Here is a 16,706-nt window from a genome sequence, read left to right as displayed (position 1 = left end):
GTGATGTTGCAGCTTCCTGGGTGTCCCAAAATTATGAAATCAGGGTGAAATGAAATGGTAATGGGGTTGATTTTTAACACAGTTATATTATTGTTGCCACTTTTAGAAGCTATGGTTTTTTATTTTATTTATATTTTTTATGTAAGATAATTTATCCAGAATTATGTTACATCTTGGGTGTCTCAATTGTACATAATTATCCTTTTTTCAAAGGGGGAATAACATGTTGATTTTTAACCTGGTTATGTAATAATTTTTTTATACTATGTTACTTTTGGGTTAGATTAATTATCTAACATTTAATACTTCTCACTTTAAATAGCACTAATTTGTGTTTTTGTATTACTTTAAAGTTATGGAACTCCAATGTGTACCCTATTCATGAAAAGTTGAACCCTTTGCATCAATACCCAGAATGACTTCTGTTTGTCTTTGAGTTGCATGGTGTTTTTCCTCAGTGGATTAACACCACTTCACATCAAAACTCAAGCGCTTCAAGTCTTAAACCGTTCCCTCAAGTCACACTTGACTGTGACCTTACATACTTTCCCTGTTGCCCTTGTAGTCGTACTGCCTTTGCCTTTTATGGCTGGCTGGTTTGCTTGACTAGCCCCCACAGAAACTCTTGTGTGAGGTCATTTAATGTCCCACAGCGGAAACAACCACCACTAAGAGCTCAACAGAGAGATTTGTGTTCTGTCGCGGTCTGGGCGGCCTTAAAATAAGTGCTTTATTGTAGCATGGAGATATCTGATAATGCAAGAAGGCGCCATATCTGCAACTGCAGTAAATGACTGCATTGTGATACTGAAAGCAATGAAGAAGTGCTTTTAAGATCTCTGTTATGGAAAACTATATACCAGTTATTCATATTGTCTCCATCTGGTAGTTTATGTAAAACCTCTTCCCACCATATTACCACACACAGCTGCTGCTGATGATGCTGTTTTATCTCTGCTGACAGTTACCGTCACTGGGTATAAAAATACATTACTACTGTGTACAGTATGTTCCCACAGATTTAAACACAATAAACCTCTGTCTTATTATTTCTAGTGCTTTTTGGTCTCCATGCAGGGCCACATTAATGCACAGGTTTACCTGAGATTAAGCCCAGATCCCCAGGGCTGATGAAGGGCCCCTTGTTCTATGACATATTGAGATTGATTACTACAGCTTACAATGGGTTGTCTATAGATGCAAATGTCAGGGGTTTTGTCCAAACACTCTTAATAAAGGTTCTTTATTGGCATTTTCCATTGAAGAATCTTTAACATCCATGGAATCTTTCCATTGCAAAGAGGTTTAGTTGACCAAAGATGGTTCTCCAGTAGCATCGCTGTGAAAACCCCTTTTGGAACCGTTATTTTTAAGAATGTACAATGAAGGTCAGTAGGGTCCAGTGTAGGGCTGCTCAATAAATATAAATAAAAACGATATCACAATATGGTTTAGTGCAAATATCAAATCACGAAAGCCTGTGTTAGATAAATATAAGCATTACAGGTTTCAAAGTTAAGCATGACACTGTGTTCGTCGACACACATGCAACTATGTTTTTTCTGCATCTCGGTTTACTGTAAAAGAACCAAGCCATTCTTAGACGTTGAAATACTGCATCATCAGAGAGTAAACGAACACTTTGAAACCTGCAGCGCATTTATTTCTATGCTGCCAAAATAAAAGATCAAAAAAAGATCTGTTTTTAAAATCCATTTGAAACATTTAAAAAAGTTTTAAAATGTTAAAAAAAAAAAGAATCTGCAGAAGAAAAGAGAGAAAAAAATAATGCTGGTTTGGAACAACATGATAGTGAGTAAATGATAACCAACGTTTTTTTTTTTTTTTTTTTTTGGGTGAATCATACCATCTCTTTGTTTTCCCCCCAAATAGATTAGAAAGACAAATATCATTCATTAGACTTGTGTAATATCTGCACACATCCATCACTGAAGCTAGAGTGACTTTCACAGTGATAATCTTAGATATAAATGTTGAGTAAGTTTGTCATATTAGCTCATTCATGAATGTGTCAGCGGTTAATTATATGCTCATATTGAAAAAATAGTTAAGTATTACTTGCCTGACACGTTCTATACAAAGCAACTTACAATACAACTCAACTTGCAGGCCTTCTAGCTTAACCAATGATTAAGTGTGTTCCATAAGTTACTTCATAAATCACTTTCACCTGGGAATAAAATGAAAATGGTCCCAGCACAGATCCTTTCAACAATTAATGTTTATGTAACCATTCTGCAACATCACTGCTCTTCGCATGATTGTAAAAAAGTAAAACAGAGATATTGAGTGAGATATAAAGAACATGCATGGACCTAAACATTGTAAGTACAGCAGTCAGTTTGAACTGAAGCAAACAAATGATCTTTCTGAATGCTGTTGATCAGTTCTTGTATCAATTTAAATGCTATTAACCCCTTTGCGTGCAAACATCGCTGACGGCCCCAGTTTATTATTGTTTCACTTTCACAGCACATTAAACATCACTGTCTTACTTCATCTGGACAAACTGTGCATCAATGGAAAGTTTAAAGACTCTAGCTTCGATATTTGACCAATATTTTGATAAAACATTGTTGCAGTGACAGATATTTAGTGATTTATGTCAGGAGTGCAAAATAATAAATCCGTATTATGCCACATTTTGAATAGAAATTCACAACTCACTCATATTCAGTCACGTCAAGAGCGGTTTATTTGTGTTCACATAGACTCACTGAACAGCGTCAATAAGGATTTACAGACCAAAGATGCATATCTGCGGAGATATATGGATATATTTACTGATGTTTACTTCATATTTCTTCAGACAGAATCGTGATTTCTATTCATTTTCCACGGATTTACGCGATCAGATGATAAACAGCCTCTCCCAGCGATCTCTGTGTGCGTGCAGTAGTCACAGCTCGTGCGGTGTGTGACTCAGACTCTGATTGGGTCTTTCAAACGTCAATCTTAGAGTTTAATATCTGGACACCGCCCCATCGTGTCACATGCTTCCTGCACACTTCCTGGTAGTTATCTGGCCAAAACAACACTGAAACACCTCTGTACACACAAAATATCCGAATAATAAACCCGCGATTACGATAGTAAAGCTTGGTATGAGAATTTCTTGAGATCTGGGGCGTTTTTATAAAAAAAATCGAAAATGTACATCGGAAATGCTAACTTGTGCAGCGATGAAAAAGGCTACAAATAACATATTTTTACAACAGTAAACGACCAAATTCCACCCCTGATCGCTAAAGGAAGTTATTATAAACACTCGATCGGGGTTTAAAGTGAGTTTTGAGTAAAAGTGTACTAATAATTTCATAAATTGTCAGATGTAGCTTGATGCTAACGTTAGCACCAATGCTACTAATAGCAGGTGCTTTTCTTCTTCATAATGCATTTTTGTCTCAATAATTCACGTAAGGTCGTAAGAAAATGTTTTGTTGTATTTTTATAGTAAGACTTTTGATAAATAAGGGCTAAATGCAAAGAGAGACTGAAGTGAGATCGCTGCTTTGTTGCTTTGTAAAGCCTGAAAAACGTCCCCGGTTACTCACGTAACCTTAGTACCCTGAGAGGAGGGAACGAGACATTACGTATGGGGGAAATCCATTTCCTCGAAATTATGAAGTCTGATTGAATAACTCTTTTGCTTGCAAATAGCCAATGGCGCCCTCGCCCTCACCTGATTGGCTGATAGCCATCAATATAGGTGACGGTGGGCGCCAAAACCCTCAGAATCTTCCACTGAACGAGAGTAATGAGGCTGGAGGGTTTTTCCACACGGCAGGTTACGTAATGTCTCGTTCCCTCCTCTCAGGGAACTAAGGTTACGTGAGTAACCGGGGACGTTCCCTTATCGAGTCGGTCTCTCGACATTACGTATGGGGAACAATAAAACCCCCGCCGTGTGGGAAATACTGTCCGGCCCAGCTCGCATCGAGCCACAGAAGAGCATAAGCACTAGCTCTTACAGCGCGTTAGCGCTAGGTCGGGTACCGGACCTGGTTGAAACACCTCTTGGCACAGAGCCAAATCAGCTCTTACACCATCGTAATCCAGTGCACCCAGATAAGCAACACTGGTGTGATATGGGGAAAATGCAGCAATATGTTGGTGCTTGGGAATACACTGCCGGCTTATAATGCGGGCATAATAAAGGGACCACATTAGATAGTGAATGAATACCTCAACCGCAGCTATTACAACAATAACTGACGCTGACCTGGTAGAAAGAACCACGGCTAGTGCACGCGCTAGGTAGGGCGTGCCCATAGCTTAGTCCAAAGACTGCTCAACTCCCTCCTCCTGCACTGACAGCACATGTGATGCGAACGAGGGAATGTCCAGATTATAGAATCTCGCAAACGTGTTGCGAGACGACCAGCCCGCTGCAAAACAAATGTCCTGAATAGACATACCTTTCGCCCAACCCCATGACGACGCCAGACTCCTTGTGGAGTGGGCGTGCACCCCGATTGGGCAGGCGGTTCCCCGGGAAGCATAAGCTAGTTGCACAGCCTCCACTATCCAGTGTGATAGCCTCTGCTTCGACAGCGCGCTGCCCTTCTTGGCACCCGCGTAGCAGACGAAAAGCTGCTCTGAAGTTCGAAACTGGCTAGTTCTGTTCACATATGCACGCAGGGCACGCACGGGGCACAAAGCGCACTTCTGAGACACTGAATTACTGTCCTCCTTGGGGCAAAATGCTTGAATTGTAACTATCTGAGCTCTGAATGGCGTTGAGAGCACTTTAGGCGAATAACCGCGTTTGGGTAAAAGTCTGACCATACAATCGTCCGGTCCAAACTGCATACACGCGCTGTTCACTGACAGGGCATGCAAGTCTCCCACTCGTTTCCCGCAAGCTAGCGCGAGCAGTAGCGCCGTCTTAAATGAGAGCACTTTAAGGTCGCTAAACTCGGCTGGTTCAAAAGGTGGGTTGGACAGCGCACTAAGCACTAATGACAGGTCCCAGACCGGCATCTGACGAAGGCGGGGTGGATTAAGCCGCCTAGCTCCCCGAAGAAAGCTCGTTATCAGGGGGTGCCTCCCCACTGAATGGCCGTCTAGCAAGTCACGAAAAACGGCGATAGCGGCCACGTAGACTTTCACTGTAGATGGGGTACTGCCAGCATCTAGACGTTCCTGTAGGAAGGTCAGAATAATGGAGATATCGCAACTCCTGGGGTCCTCATTTTTGTCAACACACCAGTTAGCAAATACTTTCCACTTCAGAGTGTATAAACGCCTCGTCGAAGGGGCTCTAGCCTCTGCTATTGTCTGCAGCACTCGCTGATATACTCCACGCTGATCTGCCACACATGCAGATCCCAAAGCTCTGGGTTGGGGTGCCATATGGTGCCCCTTGCCTGGGATAAGAGGTCCCTTCTCGGCGGGATCCGCCACGGGGGAAGCCGCGACATGTTCACCAGTTCCGGGAACCACGGCTGGTTGTGCCATTTGGTTGCTACCAGGATCAACGCACATCTCTCCTCCCTGATCTTCTGCAGCACCAGCGGCATTAACTTGACTGGGGGAAAACCATACTTCCGTCCCTTTGGCCAGCGGCTCGACATCGCGTCTCCCCCCAGGGGGGATGCTGTCAGCGAGAAGTACAGAGGGCAGTGGGCGTTCTCTTGCGACGCAAAGAGGTCGATCTCCGCTTTGCCAAACAGATTCCAGATCATATTTATCGTTTGCGGATGGAGCCTCCATTCTCCGTGTACAATGCCGTCCCTGGACAGCATGTCTGCGCCGCAATTCAAACTGCCCGGTACGTGCACTGCTCGAATCGACAGAAGTACCCTGTCCGTCCATAGAAGCAGCTGTCTCGCTAATCCCTGCAGGGATCGCGAACGCAAACCTCCCTGGCGATTGATGTACGCCACCACCGCCGTGTTGTCCGTTCTGATGAGAACATGATGGTGTTTCACAAACGGAAGGAAACTCTGCAGCGCTAGATGAACCGCTTCCATCTCCAAGCAGTTTATATGCCAGCGCGTCTGGTCCCCTGTCCACGTACCGAATGCTGGTCTGCCATCGCATAGGGCTCCCCAGCCTGATAGTGAAGCATCCGTAGTGACCACTACACGTCTGACCACTCTGCCCATAGCAGCACCCTGCTCGAATATGGTCGTGCCGAACCAAGGCGCCAGAGTCTCGAGACATGAACGCGTTATGATAAGGCGTTCCGTTCCCGCTCTCCACGCCCGCGGCTTCACTCGGCTCTGTAACCAGTGTTGAAGCGGTCTCATGTGTAACAAGCCCAGTCTGCAGACGGAGGCTGCGGCCGCCATCAGACCGAGCAACCTCTGAAACGTTCTTAAGGGGATAGCTCTGCCTTGAACGAAGAGGGCTAGTGTATTTTGAATCGACTGGATTCTCGGTTCTGACAGCTTCACGGTCATAGAGCGCGAGTCCAGTATCATACCCAGGAATGTGATATATTGGCGCGGCTGCAGTGTGCTCTTCTGAATGTTCACAGACAGCCCCAAACCTGTCAGATGGGCGAGGAGTCTGTGTTTGTGTTCCTCGAGAGCGCTTCTCGACCGTGCGATGACTAACCAGTCGTCGAGATAATTCAGTATGCGCATTCCACTGAGCTTCAGGGGAGCGAGCGCTGTATTCATGCATATTGTAAATACACTGGGAGCCAAAGCGAGCCCAAACGGCAACACTTTGAACTGGTACGCCACACCCTCGAATGCAAAACGCAGGAAGCGCCTGTGATGTGGGGCTATCTGGATGTGGAAGTAAGCATCCTTTAGATCCACTGCAATGAAGTAATCGTCGGGCTGAATGTGCGCGAGGATCTGCTTCACAGTTATCATCTTGAACGTGCGTTTCGCGAGCGCTTTGTTCAGTAATCTCAGGTCTAAGATGGGGCGCATACCTCCGTCCTTTTTGGGAACTAGAAAATAACGGCTGTAGAAACCGGAATTTCTCCGTGCCACGGGCACTATCTCTACTGCTTGTTTGGCCAGGAGAGAGGATATTTCTGCTCGTAGCAGCGGGGCGCTCTGTTCTGACACTTCTGTCATAATCACACCGCCGAAGCGGGGTGGTCTGCGAGCGAACTGGAGCGTATAGCCGCGTTTTATCGTGTTGATCACCCAATAAGATGCCGCGGGGAGCGTCGCGCACGCGCTGAGATGACTCAATACGGAGGGTATTAATGCATGCTGCGACGGGGCGTGCGCGCCAGCCACTGGGGAAGCGTTGACCGCTATATGAGTGGCAGGTGACTCGTTCGCGGCTTCTTGCAAGGGAACATACATAGTCACCTCCTCGGGTTTCCCCGAGCTTCCGCTTTGCGAAGCGTCTCTCGGAGGAGAGGCTTCGCTTATGTAGCGGGTAATAGTAGAGGGAGGAAGAAAGCTCTTTTGCTGAGGCATGTAATGCATGTTTATTGAAACAGAACATAGCGGTTTCATTCTCACAACATTCACATCTTTGACGAACTCTGGGCGGTAACACGCCCTTTTCGCCGCGGGTCTGACGAACACGTCCCGCGCTCTCTTCCCCCTGGCACGAGCATCAGGAACGCTGCTCCTTCTTGCCAGCCGGGCGCCCTTGGCTGCTAGAGGCCGGTTTAGGACCAAAACGGGGCTTCCTGGGCTGCCTCTGGCGGAATGGTGGCTCTGGCTCACGACGCTCTGCCGCGCTCGGGAACGTGCGCCTGGTATTTCCCGCCTGGCGCTGTGCCGAAGAAGATCTGGACCTCGCTGCAGGGGGGGCTTGAGACCGTTTCGGCAAAAGATGAGGCATCATTTTAGACTGCTTGACGGTCTCTGCGTATTTCTCCGACAGAGATTCCACCGCGACACCGAAAAGACCGGTGGGGCTCACCGGTGCATCCAGGAACTGCCTCTTTTCGGCATCGCGCATACCGGACAGCGTCAGCCACAGATGGCGATGCAGGACCACAAGGCTGCTCATATTGCGGCCGATTCCCTGCGCTATCTTTTTTGACGCCGCGAGAGCGAGATCCGCCGCCGTGCGCAGCTTCCTGAGCGACTCTGGGTCCGGGCTTCCCTCATCCAGGGACCCAAGGAGCCGAGTTTGGAAGACCTGCAGGATTGCCATCGTGTGGAGGGCAGATGCTGCATGTCCAGCAGATATGTACGCCTTCTCGGCGATGTGAGCAGTAGCTCGACATGGCTTAGAAGGCAAAGAGGCGGTTTTCCAGCCGGGAGAAGACGCGAGGTGGGCCGCGATAGCATCTTCGACGGGAGGCGGTCGCGCGTATCCTAATTTCTCCGCCCCTTCCACCGTCGTCAGCAGCTGGGTCCCCTGTGCATGGGCTCGGGCTGAGTAAGGGGAGCGCCATGACCGGGTGAGTTCCTCGTGGACCTCAGAGAAAAAAGGCGCGGGTCTCTGCGGGGCTTCAGCCTGGCGGCCCGCGCCGAGGAAAGAACCGTCCATCCATCTCTTAGACGGCAGCTCCTTGGGGGCTGTCCACTCCAATTCCATATCTGCCACCGCCTCCGTGAGGATCGCCATAAGCTCGGCATCCAGCGAGGCGGGGGCGGCTTCAGACGGGGCCTCGGACCACGCTCCCGGGTCTGAGGCATTAGTAGACATGGCGTCGTCCTCGTCATATCCAAACGAGACCATTTCCCGCGCTTCTAGTGGAGGGCGGTAACTGGCCTCAGAGTATGAGAGGGGATCTTCCACGTGAGGGTGGCGTGGGCGTTGGGCCGACGCCAGTACCTCGACAGAATCCGTCGACGGAGCTCTCTACTGTCTCCCGGTTCGCGGCTCGACGGCGGCGGACGGGGGAGAGGCAGGAGATACAGGGCCACCGTTACGGGTAACGGCCAGCCTTGCACGAAGGATCTTGATGGGAAGCTCCTCACAGGCACGACATCCGGATCCTTCGAATGCCGCCTCTGCGTGAGCCCGACCCAGGCACAGCACACACTGCTCGTGTGCGTCCGGGAAATCAATGGGCCCACCACACATGCGGCAAAGAGACATTTTAAAAGTAAAATCACCGGAACGCGAGAGGGGATAATTTTCCACAATTTTCCGCTCTGTATGCGTGAATCCACGGCGAAACCAGACTCAAGTGAAGAAAAAAGATTCTGAGGGTTTTGGCGCACACCGTCACCTATATTGATGGCTGTCAGCCAATCAGGTGAGGGCGAGGGCGCCATTGGCTATTTGCAAGCAAAAGAGTTATTCAATCAGACTTCATAATTTCGAGGAAATGGATTTCCCCCATACGTAATGTCGAGAGACCGACTCGATAAGGGAACCACAATCAAGGCTAATAAAGGTGGAATAAAAACAAAAGAATAATGATAAAAGAATAATGCGGATAATGTGTCATACTTGGCGGAGGTGTGAAAGAACCGTTTGGTGAGAACAATACAATCATGATTCGGGCAGTTTTCAACAGTGAAACATACACAAAGAGCACAGGAAAGTTTACATGTGAGATCTTACAGAGATGACAAGGGCCATAAATCAATCTGATTAGCCTTCTCTTAAAACACACATGACATGGCCTTAGAAAATATTTCATAAAATTCACAGTTTTACAGATTCGATTATGAAATTTTTTATGAAGTCTTGGAAGACTTGTGGCCTTAGCTACACTGTGTTTTCAAACTCATTTCCTACATCAACATTTTTTTAAATACATTTAAAACATATGTTTTTAATATTTTTATTTTTGTTTTTATGTTTGAGCTTATATATCTCTATTATCATAACAGTCTGAGTGATTCTGATTCCTGAACAGTAAACTTTAAAGTGTCAGCTTTGTGAACAAAGGTTGATTATGTATCTAGTCAGAGAGAATCATGAGCAGAAACCTTTTTATTTTGGGTATGTAATTTCGGTCTCCATGCCAAAAAAGGGGGGTTACTAGTAAGGGGTTAAAGTCTATGAAAGGCATATTATAGTAATATTTTGCACAGGACACTGAGATACAGCCACTTCAATTTTTCTGAACGTTATAGTGAGCGTCAATGTAATGAATGAGATTTGTGTGGAGGGTGTAGCAGACTTTATCTGATTCATGCATGAGTCTTTGAGCGGTCTTTAAGCATGTTAAGTAGGTGTAACGCTTGATTGCAAACAGAGACAATCCTTTTTTTTACTCTGCATTTTAAACATTGAGAAAAAAAAATTGTTTTCTTATTGAACTGGTTTTGCAATAACAATATAACATGCATACAAAGATGCAAGTTTGAGCTGGTATTAGTGTAGTGGATTAAAGATGCAGATTGACAAGAAAAAGGCTTCAAGGTTTTTCTCTTTTTTTCACTTAAAAGAGAAGAGGCTCTTTTTTAAAATTCACATATTAACAAGTTTAAAGGAATCAGTCTTATAAATAACCATTTAGTAATAAAAACATGTTGAGCAGCAGGTTTCTAGGCTGCCCTTTTGATTTCGAGCTGTGCTTCAGACATTGACACTGTTGACAATAGACTTTTTTTTCTTGCCAATATGCTGTACCTTTAGTAATATTCTTGGAGATTTCAATTAATTTATGCAACTTCTGAATCCATTTACTCAAAATATTAGTTCACACAGATCCATTTAGTGACTCTTTATCCAGGTTAAATCATAGGTGGCCAGTAAAGTGAGTCTTTTTGAGCAAGTTATTGCATCACTGAACTGATTCACTGTATTTCGCGACTTAAGTCTTATTACATATTTTTAAATTCACTAAAAATAGAGTTAGACGTGATAAGTCTTTACTCCTTTTTTTTCACTACTCATCATAACTTACAGGGAATTTGATTAATTCCATTAACTCGAATCTTGTGAATTCATTTACCAGGAATTAGGGCTGCTCCGATCACGATTGGCCGATTGTTAATGCGCATCTCGTCAGTAAATTCGGTAAATTCCCTCAGGTTCGTGATTTCACATAGAGCAGCTGTTACTACACAGAGCCGTAGTTAATTGAGAAGCGGCACAAATCCACGTTCATTTTCAGCGATTATTTGCGCATCTTCTCAGTTAACAACGGCTCTGTGTAGTAACAGCTGCTCTATGTGAAATCACGCACCTGAGGGAATTTACCGCTGATTAGAGAACCGGCTTTACTGACGAGATGCGCATAATGATCGGCCGATCGTGATCGGAGCAGCCCTACCAGGAATAATAACTTGCGGATAAGTTCGGTGACTCTTTATGCAGGCTAAATCACAGTTGGCCAGTAGGTGGCGACACATGAGTCTTTTTTTGGAGTGAATCATTGAATCATTGAACCATTCACCAAAAAGGTCAAAGCAGATGTATCACTTTCCTCCATTTAGTCAACTCTTTAGCATAACTTAACTTATAATCCTAAGAAAAGACAACATCAGCTGATTCCAATAATGTACTTACATCATTTTAATAATGAGACTGACTCCACTGCTGACGGCAAGCTATACAAACAACTCTCATTCAGTAGGCTCTTACTCATGAACGAGATGCCTCATTTGTTCATTTCATTTACAAATTAGAGATATAAAGGGCATTTCTGTATTCGTTCAGTAGGTCCAACCAATGAAATACAATGTACAGCTTTGTCAAAAGTGCTATTATCATTTATCAAGGCATTTTTCTGGATTTTTTATGGTCAGCCAATAGCTTGTTTATGGAGTCCTGTATGGAATTAAGTTTATATTAAGAGCTATGTTATGGCACTCGTATGTGTCAGCACTTCTCATCCCTGTGCATTGTTTCACAATAGTTTCTCATCATGCCTCTCTTGGACGTTTGTGCCATTTGTTCTTTTTCCCACGGTACGGTAGCACTTGCTCTGGCCTCGTCAGACCTGGCTTATCTGAACAATGATTCGAATATCTATGGGGACTCAAAGCTGTACGTTCCGGCCAGGAGGGCTACATTACGTTTATGAGTGCGAGGAAAGAGCTGAAGCTTTTTTTGCGAGAGATCAAGCTTTGGAGATCAAGATGCCAAAAATAGCTGCCCCAAACAATTGGAGAGGAGCGCTCTTGACAGAGACAGGGCTTTGACAGGCGAGGAATCCCGCTTGAGAAGCGTCAGGTAACAGCTGCAGTGTTGTTGTGGCACTGTGGCACTCAGTAAATGAAATATCAGAAATAATAGCATCTCACAACTCTGTTCAACATATTCTCACTCCAGACATCTTGGCCAGCTCATGTCCTAGAGAGGTTCCACTTGCTTGTTCTAAAAGATTCGGATATAGACCACAAGACATTTTCATCTACCAAAGAGTTTCCATGGTACTTCAAAGATGATTTATAGAATACAGTGCTATTTATATATTTATTTGAATTGATTTGTAAGTCAAATTTAATCATATTTTGCAACTACTAAACTTTTATTTTCTGTAAATGTTTATTTAAATGATTCCATATCACTTATGGCAAAATATTTCAGGTGCTTTTTAAATGTAATGTCTAAAGTCATGTTTTGCTCGTAAATGTAATCATTATCAATAAACTTTGGATTTTGCCTCTTAAATTATTTTTCTTGTTTTTGCCAGGAGGAGTGTTTTTACTTTTCTATTTTCAATTTTCAGGTTTTACTAATTATTATAAACTCGTGTTTTAGTTTTAGTTATTTTAGAACTTCAACTTCAAATTTTCTAATAACATTTTTCTATCTAATATATATCTATATTTTATAGATTCCTATATATATATATATATATATATATATATATATATATATATATATATATATATATATATATAAATTTCTCTTTATTTCAATGACCAACAATAGTTTTAATAGTATATTCTATAACAATGTATAATAAAAACTGCTCAACCAATTTTGTATTTATTTATATGATATTATATTTACATAATGATTAGATTGTAAGTATTTTAAATATTATAACTGTACATATTTTAGTATGTAAGTATTTTAAATTATATATCAAATGTATTTTTTATTTACTTAGGTGATCAAACAATACATTTCTTTTTTTCTGTCTATTTACAGATTTGATATATATACAAATTTTATAAATATTTAACATGAAAATGTCTATTCATATTATAAAACAACAAACTTCTACTTTGTCGGTCTCCATAAGGAAATATTGAAATATTGAAAATTAGATTTTCAAAAAATATAATGTTCTGCATTTTACACTAATTTTTTTTTTTCACACTATATTCAGTGACACAGTTATGCAACAGCTGCTTGATCTATTAAACTTATATTCAGCTTTTGTGAAGTGAAGGTGGAGACTCATTACAGTATGAATCACTTCATTGTAGTTATTCATAAACAGGGCAGCCATAACCTGGGCTTGAACAGACTTGATTTGTTAAACCAGATTCTGCATAAAGTCCAAATCGTTCCAAAAGGCAACAAACCAACAAACCCTCACTTATTCGTTTTGGAAATTACCAGAAAAATCCAACTTGCCGAAACATATTTGTCCAAAACCAGTCTAAACTTCCTTTCCAAGATCCCCGCCCTCATCCCACTGATGTCCCAAAACCTTGAAACATCTTCCCACGGATAATGAGGTCACTGCCAGAAATCTAAATACACCCACCAGCACCCATATTGGGCTCTAGAAACGGCAAGTTTGAAAATAAACCTGGAAAAAGGCAGCAACAAGTTCTTCCTCTAAAGAATGTGCTTTCCTCTGATCCTAAATCAGTTATGACATGGCTGAGATGGGACCAGAAGTGACCTCTGGCCAGAGCTAGAATGAGGTGGCAAAATCCCAGCACTCCTTTTTTGGCAGGACTCCTCCCTCAGGAATCAGAACTCATGTGAGTCATCAGGGAGACATGCCATGTCTCTTCATGACTCCGCACACACACACACACACACACACACACACATACACACCCGGCTGGAACCATTAAACAGCCCACTGAGGAGTGGAAATGAAAGGAAGGGGTAAGATGGTTCATCAAAGGATGTTTGATAGGATTTATGATACTGTCAATCCTTTACCTCAGTTTTTTTTTTTTTTTCAAAGACCAAATGTAGGGAATGACTTCATATTACATTTACACACACTCCCATCTCATATTGCTTCATTAATAAGTCACTTAGCTCTGTGTTTGAGGAATAGTTGTAAAAGCTTATAATGTATCACACCCATAAATCCTCTCCATACACATGTAAGCTTTATAACCATCATGATATGAAGCAATACTTACTGTACATCCGCATACTGTACATGAGACATGAATAAAAGCAAAACTGAAATCTGACTTTGAGAAAGTGAGTCGTTATTGAAATCATGACACAGTCTGCCTATCTATCTATCTATCTATCTATCTATCTATCTATCTATCTATCTATCTATCTATCTATCTATCTATCTATCTATCTATCTATCTATCTATCCCAAAAAAATGTGGGGGAGAAAAAAAATATTTTGATTGTATTTGCCAGAAAGGCTTTTGAAAATAAAATGTCATTGGTCATTGGTCATATTATATATTAATATATTAATGAAATATTTTTTATTATTAAAATAATTTCTAAATATGTATAATTCCCAGCTACTTAAGAAGTCAGATATAAAATAAATAAATCATTTATTAATAAATTATTATAAATAAAAATAAATAAATAAATGATAAAAAAATTAAATAAATACAAAAAGTCAATTGTCTATTTTATAGTCTGTCTTTTTTTTAAATGCTACGTTTTTAATATATACTTTACAAATAACAAAAATGTAGTTAAAAAAAGTACAGATTTTATTAAAATCACTATTTAATTTAATTTAATTAATAACTTTTTAGCTTTTTCGGAACATCCACCGTTATTTCTGAATTAGTTTATCACTGTTTTTATATTTATTTTATAAAATAATTTGAATATAATAATAATAATAATAATTATTATTATAATTATAATAATAAATACTAATAAATATTTCACAATGTTTTCATGTCATATTGTGGTTGTGCACTAGTTACCAATAGTTACATCATTATCATTTTTAAATAGGCTACGGCATTAAGCAAACGGACTAAATTAATGAACTGTATCCTGGGACTGAAGTTCATGTGTATGACACTTGTTAGTTTTTTTATAAAATGAAATAAATGTATGATAAATTTAAATATGTGTGTAATTGTATTAATAAATAATTCATAGTGTTCTGGATCGACTCGGAGTCTACATAAATCATTTGAATTGTATGAGAATCTCAGTTTGGACTTGTTAGAGGTATAAAGTTTGCCGCCCACACGTTTCCATTCACACACCCCAGCAACAGTTGTCATGACGTCCTTGAGGGACGGGCGCACGCGGCGTCTCTTATAAAACGTCACCGGTCTCCGCCGCAGCTCACTCACGTCTGCCTGGATTTAACGCACGCATGAAGAAGCCCAGCGTCGGTCGGCGACTTCAGCGGAGATTACACAAGGCTCTGGGACATTCGTATTCCTGCCTTTTCTTTCAAAACCCGAGCATTACCAAACGCGCCACCGAAATGACGGGCTCGGAGATCTCCCACGTCCTGAAGGAGGGCGAGCTGGAGAAGAGGAGCGACAACCTCCTCCAGTTCTGGAAGAGGAAGACCTGCGTCCTCACCACGGACAGCCTGAACATCTACACGGACAACCAGAAGAAGAACAAGAGCAAAGAGCTCAAGCTGCAGGCCATCAGGAAGGTGGACTGTGTGGAGCGCACCGGGAAGTTCGTGTACTTCACCATCGTGACCACAGACAACAAAGAGATCGACTTCAGGTGCCCAGGCGAGGAGAACTGCTGGAATGCAGTCATCACAATGGCTCTGATTGACTTTCAGAACAGAAAAGCCATTCAGGACTTTAAAACACGACAGGAATCTGAGGACACTTCTCTGGGACAGCAGGAGAGGTGCATGGCTAGAGCACCTTGAGATGTTTCCAATCCAAGCCACGCATGGTGAGAAACCAACTAGCTTCTATTGAAATGTGGATATTTGTTGAACAAAGGCTGTGTGTGAGATGTATGCTTGGTTGACAGAATTGGTGTGGTTTAGATCATTGGTTATAGATGAATACTAGCCTATTATTCATGGAAGGAAACCAGAAATGCTGAATTCTCCTTGTTTTGATTCATATAGAGATACAGCGAACTGAATCTTGAAGCTTGGACCAAAGCGGAGCATGTCGGCGTGACTGAACGGAGCTCACGAGCTCTGAGTCTGGACTGTCGTTGAGCTGGTCTGTGAAGGTCTTCGGAATAAACCTGGCAATGATTTCAACAAGCAACCCCCCCCCCCTCCAAAAAAAACACTCAAGACTGAACCCTTGAACTTTCTTAAGCGCCTCCACAAGGCTTCGGATATGTACGTGGAAATGTATCTATTTATATTTTACAAAGGAATGCTGCAAGTACCAACGTTGTATTAAGTTATTTCACGATGTATGTATTTATTTAAATAAATTTGCATAAAACTGAGTTTGCGTTCGGACTTCATTTGGACTTCAAATCTGTTTTTAATTGAATTGATTTATATTGAGACAGTTTGGTTGTGCCCTTCCCTTAAACAGTTGGTCATACCGTCCTAATTAAAAAATAATAATATGGTATTTCAGCATTTACAGAAAAGTATTGATATTTTGTGCCTTTTTTTATTTCCAAAAGAAAACCAGCCTGTAAAGAGTCTCTTGTAATGGATAATTTTAAATTCTATCTTTTTTTTTTTTTTATTAAAAACATAATTTATTATATTTTACAATATTGTCATGTCGTAACATTGATAGTTTCACAGT

General features: G+C 42.1%; 1 protein-coding gene across 1 annotated transcript; it reads left to right on the top strand.

Moving 5' to 3' along the window:
- The first annotated feature begins 15,277 nt into the window (after nt 1–15,277).
- Nucleotides 15,278–16,392, top strand: LOC127946709 (pleckstrin homology-like domain family A member 2). Its single transcript, XM_052543428.1, has 2 exons — nt 15,278–15,873; nt 16,055–16,392. The coding sequence occupies exon 1, from the start codon at nt 15,323–15,325 to the stop codon at nt 15,845–15,847; it is 525 nt and encodes a 174-aa protein (XP_052399388.1). The 5' UTR covers nt 15,278–15,322; the 3' UTR covers nt 15,848–15,873; nt 16,055–16,392.
- The last annotated feature ends 314 nt before the right edge of the window (nt 16,393–16,706 follow it).

This window comes from Carassius gibelio, chromosome A25, assembly GCF_023724105.1.
Source record: "Carassius gibelio isolate Cgi1373 ecotype wild population from Czech Republic chromosome A25, carGib1.2-hapl.c, whole genome shotgun sequence".
In the NCBI taxonomy this organism is placed as follows: domain Eukaryota; kingdom Metazoa; phylum Chordata; class Actinopteri; order Cypriniformes; family Cyprinidae; genus Carassius; species Carassius gibelio.
Note: the sequence above shows the minus strand (reverse complement) of the source record. Positions and strands in the feature narration are given on the sequence as shown.